At 44.0% G+C, this 11831-nt stretch overlaps 2 protein-coding genes across 5 annotated transcripts in view; one reads left to right on the top strand and one right to left on the bottom strand.

Annotated features, from left to right (window-relative positions):
- Positions 1–93: 93 nt before the first annotated feature.
- On the top strand, positions 94–2043 carry UQCC5 (ubiquinol-cytochrome c reductase complex assembly factor 5). Its single transcript, XM_069027695.1, has 3 exons — positions 94–159; positions 402–578; positions 1698–2043. The coding sequence occupies exons 2-3, from the start codon at positions 428–430 to the stop codon at positions 1763–1765; spliced, it is 219 nt and encodes a 72-aa protein (XP_068883796.1). The 5' UTR covers positions 94–159; positions 402–427; the 3' UTR covers positions 1766–2043.
- Positions 2044–2843: 800 nt separating this feature from the next.
- The window catches only part of PBRM1 (polybromo 1), a 59497-nt gene continuing 50509 nt past the window's right edge, over positions 2844–11831 (bottom strand). For 2 of the 4 annotated variants that reach the window (XR_011154877.1, XR_011154876.1), the window contains exons 28-33: positions 10698–10768; positions 9044–9260; positions 7302–8749; positions 4596–4748; positions 4220–4288; positions 2844–3450 (exon numbers count right to left, since the gene is read on the bottom strand). Coding sequence is in view for 2 of the 4 variants with exons in the window: in XM_069028377.1 (XP_068884478.1) it covers positions 8577–8749; positions 9044–9260; positions 10698–10768 (461 nt within the window). In the remaining 2 variants the exon portion in view is untranslated. Of the gene's footprint in view, positions 3451–4219; positions 4289–4595; positions 4749–5628; positions 8750–9043; positions 9261–10697; positions 10769–11831 lie in introns of those variants that run through there. The other 2 variants (XM_069028377.1, XM_069028378.1) reach the window with 1 other exon arrangement.

Genomic DNA, 11831 nt, shown 5'->3' with positions numbered 1-11831 from the left:
GGCGGGGCCGGGGCCCCTCACGGTTCCCCCGCGCCGAGCCCCGCTCAGGCCCCGCCCCGGGCCCCGCCCCGGCCAATCAGGAGAGGCGCTACGGAGGGGGTCACGTGGGCTCTCGACCCGTCCTTCCGTCCGGCCGCGCGCGGAGCCCGCGTGCGGGAGGTGAGCGGCGCGGGGTCGCGCGCGGCGGGGGCGGCCCTGATTGGCTGCGCGTTCCCGCCCCAGGGGAGGGGGCGGCGGGGCCGCGGGGCCGCCATGGCCGCCATGGCCGCGGGGCTCGGTCGGGGCCCGACCCGGGCTGGGGCCGCTCCTCGCCCGCCACCGGCTGCGGTCACGGTGTGACTGCGGCACGTCCCGTTCCGCCTCTCACACGCCCCCCTCTGTTCTCTCCTCCGCCCGGGAAGGGCGAAGGCGCCAGTGCCGTCCGGCCATGCTGGTCAGCAAGAGGGTGAAGCGCCTTCTGCAGCTGGTGCCCGGGGAACGGCGCTTTGGCTTTTACAGGTTCCTGCCTTTCTTCTTCGTGCTCGGAGGAGCCATGGAGTGGTTCATGATCAACGTCCGCATCGGCAAAGAGACCTTCTGTGAGTGCGGGGTCCCCGCCGGCCCTCGCGGGGTGTGCGGGGCCCGGCCCAGGCCCTCCGGCCCTCCCCTGCAGGGCTCCGACCTGCGCTGACTCTGCTCCTGCTCGGGCAGGATGCGGCACTTCAGGCTCTGCCTCCCCAGCAGAAACACTGGGCAGAAACAAACAAAACCCCTGGGTTTAGGGTACTGAATAAAATTTTAGCTGAAAGAGGGTACATTTAGATTGGATATTAGGAAAAAATTCTTTCCTGTGAAGGTGGTGAGGCCCTGGCACAGGTTGCCCAGAGAAGCTGTGGCTGCCCCATCCCTGGAAGCATTCAAGGCCAGGCTGGACAGGGCTTGGAGAAAACTGGTCCAGCAGAAAGTGTGATCTTTAAGGTCCCTTTCAACCCAAGCCATTCTGTGATTCCATGATGAGTTTTTACATTGAAAAATACTCATGAGGTTTGCCAGCATTTAAGCATAGGTGTGGGCTCATCTGAAATGTGACTTTTACAACTAAAAAAATAAGTATGAAAATGGCTCATGAGAACTTGGCTAATGGCATCTGGTTTCTGTAAGTTAAAGCATTTATTTGTAATGTGACATTCTTCCCCTTAATAAACCCTGTTAGAAACTTTTCTGTCCTACACTGAAAGGATCAGCTCAACTGTATGTTGTATCAGGGAGCGGGGGGGCAGGAAGACCATGGAGGTGGGAATATTCCTGTGTTTTGTTTATATAAAAAAGACTAAAATACTTAAGCCAGGCTGGAAGCCCTCAGGCATTGACTTCATGCCTGTAATTTAATTTCCCTTCAGCTGGTTGGGGCATTTGTAATTTTAATTACCCTCGTGGGAAAGTAGACAAGAAATGACTGAATTGCACTGGAAACATAGTTTTCCTAGAAAAACATTTCATTGGGACTGATGGGAAGAACTTTAACCCTGTATGGGAGAGAGAACATGAGCTATTTTAAGTGGTAATAGGTATTTCTGTTGACCTGAATTTCCAGTTGCCTGTCAGTCAGCAGCTGCAAGAGAAGTTTGGATTGAAAAGTCTAAAGAGAGATGACAGGATTCATGTGTTTAACACCATCCTGCACTGGGGAAACTAATAAAAACCATCTTTTTCTGCAGATGATGTTTACCGTAGGAAACGATCTGAGAGACTGTATGAGGCAAGGATGGAGAAAGGGGAATTTTAGCTGAAACGGTTCAAGGGGGAGCTCCTGAGTGCTTCAAATGTACAAATGCCAAAGCAGCAGCACTGCCACGTTGATGGTGAGGGAAGATGTTTTGCTCTGCAAGATGAACTGTGATCCACACGTTCGTGTAGTACACTCAGATGGTTTGGGCCGTTTTGTTCTTCCATATCTGTAATATTTGTATTTAAATCAAGTGAAGATTTCATTGTGTTTGGGCCCCTGCCACTAATCTAATGTTTGCTCAGTACTTTTAAATAAACTAAACGGAGTAAACAGTCTGGCTGTTGCTTTTATTTGCTTGGTGAAACTCTCCCCTTGTGACAAGACCAGTGGGAAAGAAACATTACATGGTGCATCCATCTCAGCATAATGGAAATAGTAATTGTGAGTTGGTTTCTTTTGTACTGACTGGACTTGCTCTGGCAACTGATTTGTTTTCTTTGCAGTGTGGCATAATTTTAACTGGATAAAGAGAGCACAGATTTAGTGTTCAGTGTTTGCTCAGCCCCCAGTGCTTGGAAAGTCAGCTGTGTGTTTGGGCTGTCTGATAGGTAGCAGAGCAATGTGTGTTGTCAGTCCTGGCAACCCTGAGTCCTGGGGTAGGACTCCTGTCCCCACGGCAGGAAAACGGGGCTGGCTGCTGTATCCCAGCAGAGTTCACGGGTGCAGTGTAATCCTTGAGGATCCTACATTGATAAAATTGCTTTATTTCGGAGGGTAGGGGTGCAGGCTGAAGGTGCAACAAAGAAGCCAATCCTTAAGATCAGCCTAAAAACAACCCCAAGGGAGTTCATGCCCTTAGAGTTGTTCCTGTGCTACCTCCTGACAGCTTTTGTAAGTCTTCATCAACTGCAGAGACAGGGCAGTTCTGTAGAAGTCAAGGTGCAGGTTCTCCACTTGCAAACAAAGGGAACCTTCATGTTGTGCCTTCCAAGGACTTGATCTGGAGGATTAGTACTAATTGTGTTTTCAAGAGATAAAAGCTGACAGAATTAATTATGTGACTGTCACTGCAAATTTTGACTGAGCAGCAAGTGAATCACTTGAGGAAAGCTCTATTTCAGAATAATAACCTTTGACTTTGGTTCCAAGGTAGAGCCCAAAACTCATGAACAAGCTGCTTTTTGCAGTCACAGATCATCGCACTGAAGTCAACCCTGACTGTAGCAGTAAAGAATAAAGCAATAATAAAAAAGCCAGATTTTGAAAATTGCTGAGCTTTAGCTCCATCTGCTTTTATTTCTTGAGCCTTTTGAAACTCTCTTGTGCTCTGTTTTCATAGAAAAAAAAAGTTTTTCAGTATATGGTTTTTTTTCTCAAGCAAAAGCCCTGTGCCCTAGTTATTTTGCAGAACTCGGGAGCCTGATGTGAAAACTTCCTGTGGCTTCCCTTAAGCACTCCTGTAATAGTAGCAGAGTGTTCCACAGACAGCAGTGAGCCCAGCCCAGTTCTCTCTTCAGACATCTTGCTTGTTTAGCAGTGCCTGTTTCCCATTTGCAGCTGAGAGTGCCAGGCATGTCTGGAAAATCTCTGGGGTGTCTCTAGCCAGGTAAACAGAAAGGGAGACAGGCTGCAGCCACTCACAAGAAGTCTGGTGTCAGGCAGTTCCAGGTCACTGATCTTGGTGACTGCTGCAGGAATAAAATCCTCCAAGTTGGCATTGTACCATTTCAGGCAACACAGATCTGTTATGACAGAATATGAAGCTTGACATTTAGAAATCTGAACTGCAGTCTCCAATCCTCCTTGGGTTTGCTAGTGCTGACCCTTCAGCATTCTTAGATTTTGCCAGTCTCTCACTAATGCTGGAAATCAGAATAGCTGCAACGCCCCATTCCAGCATTTCAGCCCATTCCAGAGCTGAGCACACTCAGGGATTTAGTATCAGCTTTAATCTACACCCCATCTTCAATAACCAAAGTCTTCATTTGGTTTTGCAGTTTTATGCCTGCTGACTCCTAGTTCTGTGCTCTTTGCCTTCACCAGTAATCTGACACTCATATCCCTGCCTCCTTCCCATCCTCCAGCTTCCTCCCATCTGTCTGCTGTGGCAAAGGACAACAGGGGGGAAGTAAGAGCTCTCCTTTGGCTCAGCTCTCAGGGAACACCGTGTGGTTGTTCAGGCTACTGGAGTGAGCCAGGGTCACAGCTTTCACTTCTAGCCCTGCCAAGCCCCTGCCAGCTCCAGGGCTGAGCACATCCCTTCCTCCTGCAGGGAATTCAGCAGGGAATTCAGCCGGTGTCTGCCTGGAGCGTGGCTCCGCGCTGACCAACAGCGTTTTCATGTGTTCTGCAATGGCCACAGCAGCAGCTTCTGAGGGAAACACAGCAAAGCATTCCTGCTGCAAGCTTTCCAAACTGTGCAAGTCAGGGCAAGATGGATACCGAGCATGGAAAATTTCAACTCAGTAAGGCAGCAGCAGTAAAAACTCATCTGCAAACAGTGATACCTACATACAAGCAGTGCTGCTCACTGCTCCAGCATCAGAGAGGGGACAACTTCACCGCCAATCCAGGATGAGCCTGTGGAAAAAATGGATCTGTTGATCATTCCCCTGCAGCTGTGCACACAAGGAGGCAGCTGTCTGCTGAAAAACCCGTGGTGAGCCAAGGAAGAGGTGAAAGAAGTTCAGGAAGGGTGTTTGTGCCCAGCCTGCACTCCTCCCTGGCACAGGGCTGCAGCAGAGTTTTGTCCAAGCTTTTCAAACGCAGCCAAAGGAAGTAACAGCCATCTGATGTATTGGGGAATTTTGCCTTGGAGCAAAACTCTTCCTGTCATCAGTGGAGGCGTGCTTTCACTTTGGATTTAATGCACAGATCCAGACTGTACCTGCACTCTGGTCATGGCCATCCCCAGCTCCTTCAGAGAAAGAGGACAAAATCTTCCAGGCACTGGTGGGATGAATGCTGTTCCTGAGAACTTCCTGAAATCAGTACTGGATGCTGGTGCTTCACACCAAAGATGAGGGTCAAATTAGACTTGCTGGAAAATGCAATTGGCAAAATGAACATAAGGTTTTATTTTATTAATCAAAGTTTCATGTGTATCACTGAATCAGAGCCCATTCCTTACACAATGTTCAGTGCCCAACCATTCTGAAACTTCAGTTTTGTGCACTTGCAGCCAAGAGGGAGCTACATACATTTATGGTTCATCTTTACTATCTCAGACTGAGCAAGTAAGATGTGGAGAATCATTAGAATTAGTTTCCTCTGGGCAACTGCAACAGAAGGGCGTAAGTCTTGTGAAGCTGGCAGCCTGTGTGAGGCAGCATTTATCCCCTGGGTTGAGAACATGAATGTGTGTTAATTAAATATAATGCTCTGTTCTGATTGTTTAAATAGCCCTCTGTAAATTTTATGCCAGGCACCTTGAGAGGTTCCTATCACTTAGTTTTTCTTGCAGTTTGTACAGAAAATTTCTATCCTTGGTTCTAATTTAATTGTGTAAAAGATGTTTTTTTCCAAATTACTCATCTGATTTCCTCTAATAAACAGCTACATGGAAGACAGTCCTGAACCACATTAGCTTCCAGATGAAATTAAGGCTTGCTGTTTATTTTCAAACCAATTAATATGGGGGCATCTGGGACTGACTGAGTCTTATCACCTCCACTCAGCTGGTTCCCAATGCTTCAGTGTTTTTTAAGGTTCATTGTTCATGCTCGTTATGGCTCAGTTTTCAAGATCACTATTCTTATCACCTGCAGGCACATCTCACAATACACAGGACAACAGAAAAAGGATATTTTATCCATACACAAGCACACGTACCAAGGACTGGATCAGCAGCAGCCAGAATTACTTGAAATAAAATCCTCACAGAAATCTTAATGGAACACTCAAACCTGGTTAATCCAAAACACTTTGCAAACTATTTTTATTCAAATTAAAAAGACTCAGGTAAACAAAGTGATGGTACATACATGTTATAAACCTGGTTAGCAGCTCAGCCTTCAGGAGTACAAGATCTAATGAAAAGCCAAGCATGGATAAACCAGGTACAAAAACATATGCTGAAAAAAAGTCACCAACATCAACATTTTGAATTTTTACACAAACAGTAAGTTTTCTCATGGAAGGGAAGGACTGAGGAAGAGAACAAATAATCATTAGTTGTCTCCAACTGGTTTATGAAAATACCTGTCCTAGTTTTATCTATTTTCCACTCTCACAGAAGCCAACCATTGCCCACACATCCTTTAATTTTAATATGAAAGTTTTGTTTATGCCAGTACAATGAACGGCAGTGAAAAACAGATGAGGGGTTCAAACACCCACAGAGAGAAAAAGAGACAGACAGACATGTCTTCTTTTTTTTTTCCTTTTAAACCAGAGTGAGAAAAGTTTCTTTTGCTGGCTTTGAATTCTAGACTGTAGCCATTATATCCTAAATTTCACTGCAATCGACTGAAATGTCTCCAGTATAGAGAGAAACGATTTTGAAATAAATAAGACTTAAAATAATTGATCAGGGCCAGCCCAGTGGCTTAGTGGTAGTGCTCTGCACTGCCTTGAGGGAGGAGCCAGGTTTTGTTTGCACTTCCAATCTCTTGCTCCTGGGCCAGAAAGAGCAGTGAAAGGAGGGATTCAGCTGCTCGGCAGGAGAGAGCCAGTGCTGCACGTCTGCTCATCACTGACCTTCAGATAAATTAAACATCTGAGTTATACAGGCTCCAAAGGGAGTCCCATCCAGTCCTCAAAAGAAAATAAATAAAACAATAATTTAATTAAAATTCATCCCAGGTTCTTTGGTGTAATTTTTGTTAATGCTGAGAAGTAGGAGAATCTGGTGGTGTATTAGTACAATCCATGATAGTTCCAAATGCTCAAAAACTAGGATTTTGCTGCCTGATTCACTTCAACGTCCCATCTTTGTGGCTAAAACCTGCAAAACCTACGGTAACTTAAACACATTTTATAGAGGTGGTCTAAGACTATTCAATTTCTACTTTATTAAATAAAATTGGTCATTTACAAAGGCCAGTAAAGAATTTCTGTACCGTGGGTGTGTTACTTGTAGAGTTCAAAACTGTCATTTCCCTCTAAGTTGTTTTGCTCCATTTCCTTCACATCCATTGCACATCTGACCTAAACTGTTTTTAAGTGCCTATTTGTAATTACCTGGGGTATTTTGTGCAATGACTGGAGGATTGCAATAGGAGAGGGAGAGGAATTGGCCAGTAAAATTAAATCACAGTTTATACTTGCAAGTGTCACTTCCCTAATGAGTATTAATTACATCAGCAAAACAAACCCCAAGATACCCAGTATTTGAAGGAAAATATTTAATTTAACCTTCTGCCAAATATACTGAAATGAAAATGTTCTGTACTAACAGACTTTAAAACTCATTTGCACATGATGAACATCTCTAGCATAAATGAAGTGTCTCAGTAAATCAGTTCATTTGGGCTGAGTTGCACTGCCCACATTCCTGCTAACTTTTTCCAAATTCATAGAGCTTTCCCAGTTACTTAAAGCAATCCAAAAGTATTAATTTTTTTTCCAAAATTAAATAAATGAAAGGATTTACCTTTAAACAAATAACTTTGTAGTCCAAAAAGTTGGTTAGTTACGAGGACAGGTAAGTCTTTAGCAGAAGGCAGCCACAACCTTGAAATTTGGCAAGAAGAGTCAATACCTACTTTACTTAGATAAAAAAAAAAAAAGAAAAAACCCCCAAACCCTTTGAAGGCTGCAATGCAAGCACTCTATTTTTCCAATGTACTGGGTATGCTGACCTTACACATACCATAGCATACAGTAGTATTTTACTTTCAAGTTAATTTAAGCATCAGATTTCACTCAAATTTGCATTGCAAAACTTTCACTAAGGTTAATGAATACACTTAAAGAAAGCATACAAAAATGTCTTACAATGCCCAATCATGAACAGAGTATGTGTGAATTTAAAAAAACAAGTTACTTCACTAACAAAACAACTCCACTTTTCTCCCCTAACTTACCTTCCAAGACCTGGGCTGGTTCCAAGTTCTGCAAAGCCTCTCCCAGCACGGACAGAATCTCTCAGGGAAGGAGCTTTCCTGTCCCACTGCTGGGTGTTGGGGACATCACAGAACCCCCAGCACAGGCCATGGCAGATGAAACACCACCCCTCTAAGGGCCTGCCAGCACAGGGATTGTGTTAATGATTTAGGATCACAATGGCCTTGGCTACACAGTTAAATTACTGGACAGGACTGGACAACATGAGCAGTCAAGACACCCTTGTCCCGTCCACACCAGCACTTCCAGGGCTGCTGTGGCCCACTCAGCCACCTCAGTGTTGACTTGGAATGCCAAATTTCCTTAGTGCCAAAGCACATCTTACCTTTAGCTTCTTTTAAGAGATCCTCCCTGTTCACATCGGAGCGAGAGCTCTGCCCGAAGTGGCCAGCACACACAAGCACAGGTACACACATTCTTATAGGATGTAAACTATGACTAATTCACATTCCACTGTATCAATCTGTAAATACTTTGTTTTCCTTTTTTTTTTTTTTATAAAAAAACAATGGCATCAGATTCTCAGCAATAAAGTATAAGAAAGATGAATCCTTGACTACACTCAACCAATTATGAAATCGCCTTTCAAACAAAGGAAACATATGCAAAAAATCTGTGTATTTGATAAAGTCAACTTAATATAACAAAAAGTGAAATATGCTTATTAAAAGTGTCCTTATATAAAAATGGTCTTGCAATGTACAGTAAAATGCAATACAAATTATTGTTGGTTATCTCTTCCCACCCAGTAACTAGACCAGCTATTGTCCCGTGAACTCCTGAGGCAGGAGTGTTGCTGTGCCTACACATTCTCCAGGTTGTAGGCCTGGCGGATGTTCAGGGTGTCCCGCAGCATCAGATCCCGCAGGCGCCACAGCGCGTCGGCCATGGTGGTGTGAGCCCCTTTGCTCTTCAACCAGTGCGAGGGGAGGCGGCTCTCCTGCTCCTTGGACAAGTGCACGTCTCGTCTTCGTGCTGGAAAATCCAAGAAATGGCCCAGTTATCTACTTATTTTTATTGTTTATTGTAGAAAAAGGCAAATATAACTCTATAGTATTAGGTACTCTACTTTTGCTCTTTGTATGTAAGCCCATACCACTGATTCTTAGGTTTATACAACACTGGTGGAATTAGCCTGTGAATAACATAAATATTCTCGGTCTGTTGATTTGTCTTTAGGAATTAATTGCATGTATATATTTTAATAAGCAAACAGCAGATTTTCTATAAAAGCAAAAATAATGGGTTACAAGGAACCCAAAGCCTTACCTGCAAGGGTCTGGTCCCACTTGCTGATGCTGTTTGACTCAGCACTGAGCCCCTCAATGTATTTCAGGTAGGCTTCAGAATGGAGGAGCCTCTGTGTCTTTGGTGGAGGGGAGACGAACATGGGGGTGCTGGGCTGCTGCATGACGGGCTGGCTGGCGGGGCTCTGCCCGGGGTACGGCGGCGGGGCCTGCTGGCTCGGCGGGCCCAGGATTCCGATCTGCAACGGCAAAGCCGGAGAGAGGTCACACGGGGGGGCTGCAGGGAACCCCCGAGCTCCAGGGCATCCTCATGCAATGGAGTTTCAAGTGAGGTTATGTGCAAAGGCCTGAGAAAATCTCCCTGGAGATGCCCGCTTTGGCCAGAAGATGCACAGAGAGAGGAAGCGCAAACCAACCATATTCATACTCCACAGATATTGTTCATATTTCTGATCTATGTAAACATACTCTGGTTATCATCACCATATCTCTTCTCTCCTACTAACCTTAGTCACACCTTCCATCTCCTTTTTATTTCATGTTTTCTCCAACTTGATCTGAAATACTGTGGTCCATGAAGTGTAGAATTTAAAACATCTAATCCAAATTAACACGGATCCTTGGACAACTGGGATATTTCCACAGAATCACTGTCAGGCAAAAATCTCAGGCAGGAAAATTCCCAGTCACACAGAAGAATTCCTACCACTGTCATTAACCAGCACTACTGAGAACTCAGCACAGACATCCCATGGTCTGGAATAACTCAATGTCATGACATCAGCACTTTACCACTTACTCAACTTCTGGTTCTCACAGAACCCTGAAATGGTTTGGGTTGGAAGAGGCCTTAAAGCTCATCTCTTTCCAACCCCCTGCCATGTGCAGAGACACCTTCCACTATCCCAGCTTGCTCCAAGCCCCATCCAACCTGGCCTTGAACACTTCCAGCGATGGAGCAGCCACAGCTTCTTGGGCAACCTGGGCCAAGGCCTCTGAATAAATAACTTCTTCCCAGCATCTAATCTAAACCTCTCCTCTTTTAGTTTAAAACCATTCCCCTTCATTCTATCACTATCTGGCAATGCATAGCCACTCTCCCTCCCTTTCTTTACACCCTCAAGCCAAAATCACATTTCTCTTTATGATGCAAAAACTTAGTCAATAAAATTGGAGATGTTTTGAACAGTTTATCTGCATTAATCACTGTCAAGGAACAACTGATGATCACAGTTACCCAAACTCACAAATTCTGAACTGCCAATGAACATCTGCTTCACCAGGTTGTGAAATATAAATATTTTTCACCTACTCATCAACAGCTGATAAAATGGGCAGCATCTTCTGTGTCACAAAGCATGCAGAACCTAAATTATCACCAGTTTCACAGTGTGCTGAAATGACTCAGTTTAGTAGAAAATAAAGAGAAAGCACTGTGTTGTTTATACTGAAGTTACCTCACTGGACAAGCCTCCCAAGCCTAACAGCAATTCAACCATCAAATACAGACACACCCTCCGAGTGTGAGATATTAACTGGTTCTAAACACATCAGAACATTTCATTTCTGTTCTCCCTGAGAAAGTCTATGTGATTCCCTGCATGTCTTAACTGGGATGTTGCTCAAATGCTGATTCTGAGCCTTAAAGCCTCATAAATAATGCAAGAATGACTCACCTGCTGTCCAAAAGGACTTGCTCCTGGTGCTGGAGTGCCTACCATGGGGGACACATTTTGGCCTATAACACCTATATTCCAAAATATAAAATAATTAGTCTTACTTCAGAGCAGTGACAAATACCTCTCTTTGGTCTTCTATAGTAAGAATTTATACTTTGATATCACTGCTCACAGTTATTTTAAGGAGATGTACAACATTCAAATATCCCCTTGCCCCCAGTAAAAAACTTCACAGGTTTCTGAATGAAAGAAAAAAAAGAAAAAGCCAGCATGACAACTACCAAACACTGGTATGTGGCCTGTTGAATTATTTTAATTAGAGAAATGCAAAGTGAATAGTTTTTGCTTTTCAGGTTTTTTTCATGTTACTTAGTGATTGCCTGACTGCCTCTTTTCATTTATAATATACACCTTTGGCTTGACAGGATCTTCCTGTAGTCCTTTAAGAAAAGAAATGCTAATCTGCTTTAGCAACATTTAACATTTCCTTGTGTTCAGTTTTGTAAAATATGTTCACAGCGGGATAAATTCAAGCCTCTGCACAAATTCTGTTACATCTCACTTATATAAAATGCAACTTGCAGGTTAAGCTTCAATAGCCTCAAATATAGAACAATGAGTATTTGAAATCAGTGTCAAAAAAATAAAAGTGATTTTTCTCAAGCATATTGGGACTTTTCCCTACTGCACAGAGTGCAGCACAACTGTGTCAGTCTTACATACAAAAATGTACAGATCTAAATGAGAGTCATGCAGTTTCTGATATTTTACATACAGATGCTTTGGTCTGAAAAAAATCAAAGTTAGTGTTGCTGCTGCTTTTCTTTCTGTTTGTGCCACTTCTCAAGTTCATTCACTGGAAAAGCTGCAGACTAACTGTGCTCTTCCTGAGGGTTTAATTTACATGAATTAAATGCATGATTTCTGTATCAGTGATCAAAAGATGTGCCACTGGGTTTCACACACTAAAGCGCTTTTCAAATGCACTTTCCATTTGATCACAGCTCCCATTTTAAATGCATCTGTAGAGCATGTCAGAAGTTGGGAAAAACATTGGTAACACAAGCTGTGGAAATATTTTTGGTCCAAAGGGAAGGGGTCTGGAGGAGGGCACCCTCCCCTCGCCAGCAT

The sequence above is a fragment of the Aphelocoma coerulescens genome, chromosome 12 (genome assembly GCF_041296385.1).
Source record: "Aphelocoma coerulescens isolate FSJ_1873_10779 chromosome 12, UR_Acoe_1.0, whole genome shotgun sequence".
In the NCBI taxonomy this organism is placed as follows: Eukaryota; Metazoa; Chordata; class Aves; order Passeriformes; family Corvidae; genus Aphelocoma; species Aphelocoma coerulescens.
This window is presented reverse-complemented; position numbering and strand designations above follow the sequence as displayed.

Excerpts from the sequence above, each read along its gene's own strand:
- UQCC5 (XM_069027695.1), top strand. The coding sequence starts at position 428 with ATGCTGGTCAGCAAGAGGGTGAAGCGCCTTCTGCAGCTGGTGCCCGGG. Across the intron at positions 579-1,697 it reads CATCGGCAAAGAGACCTTCT|ATGATGTTTACCGTAGGAAA; the intron begins GTGAGTGCGGGG and ends CTTTTTCTGCAG.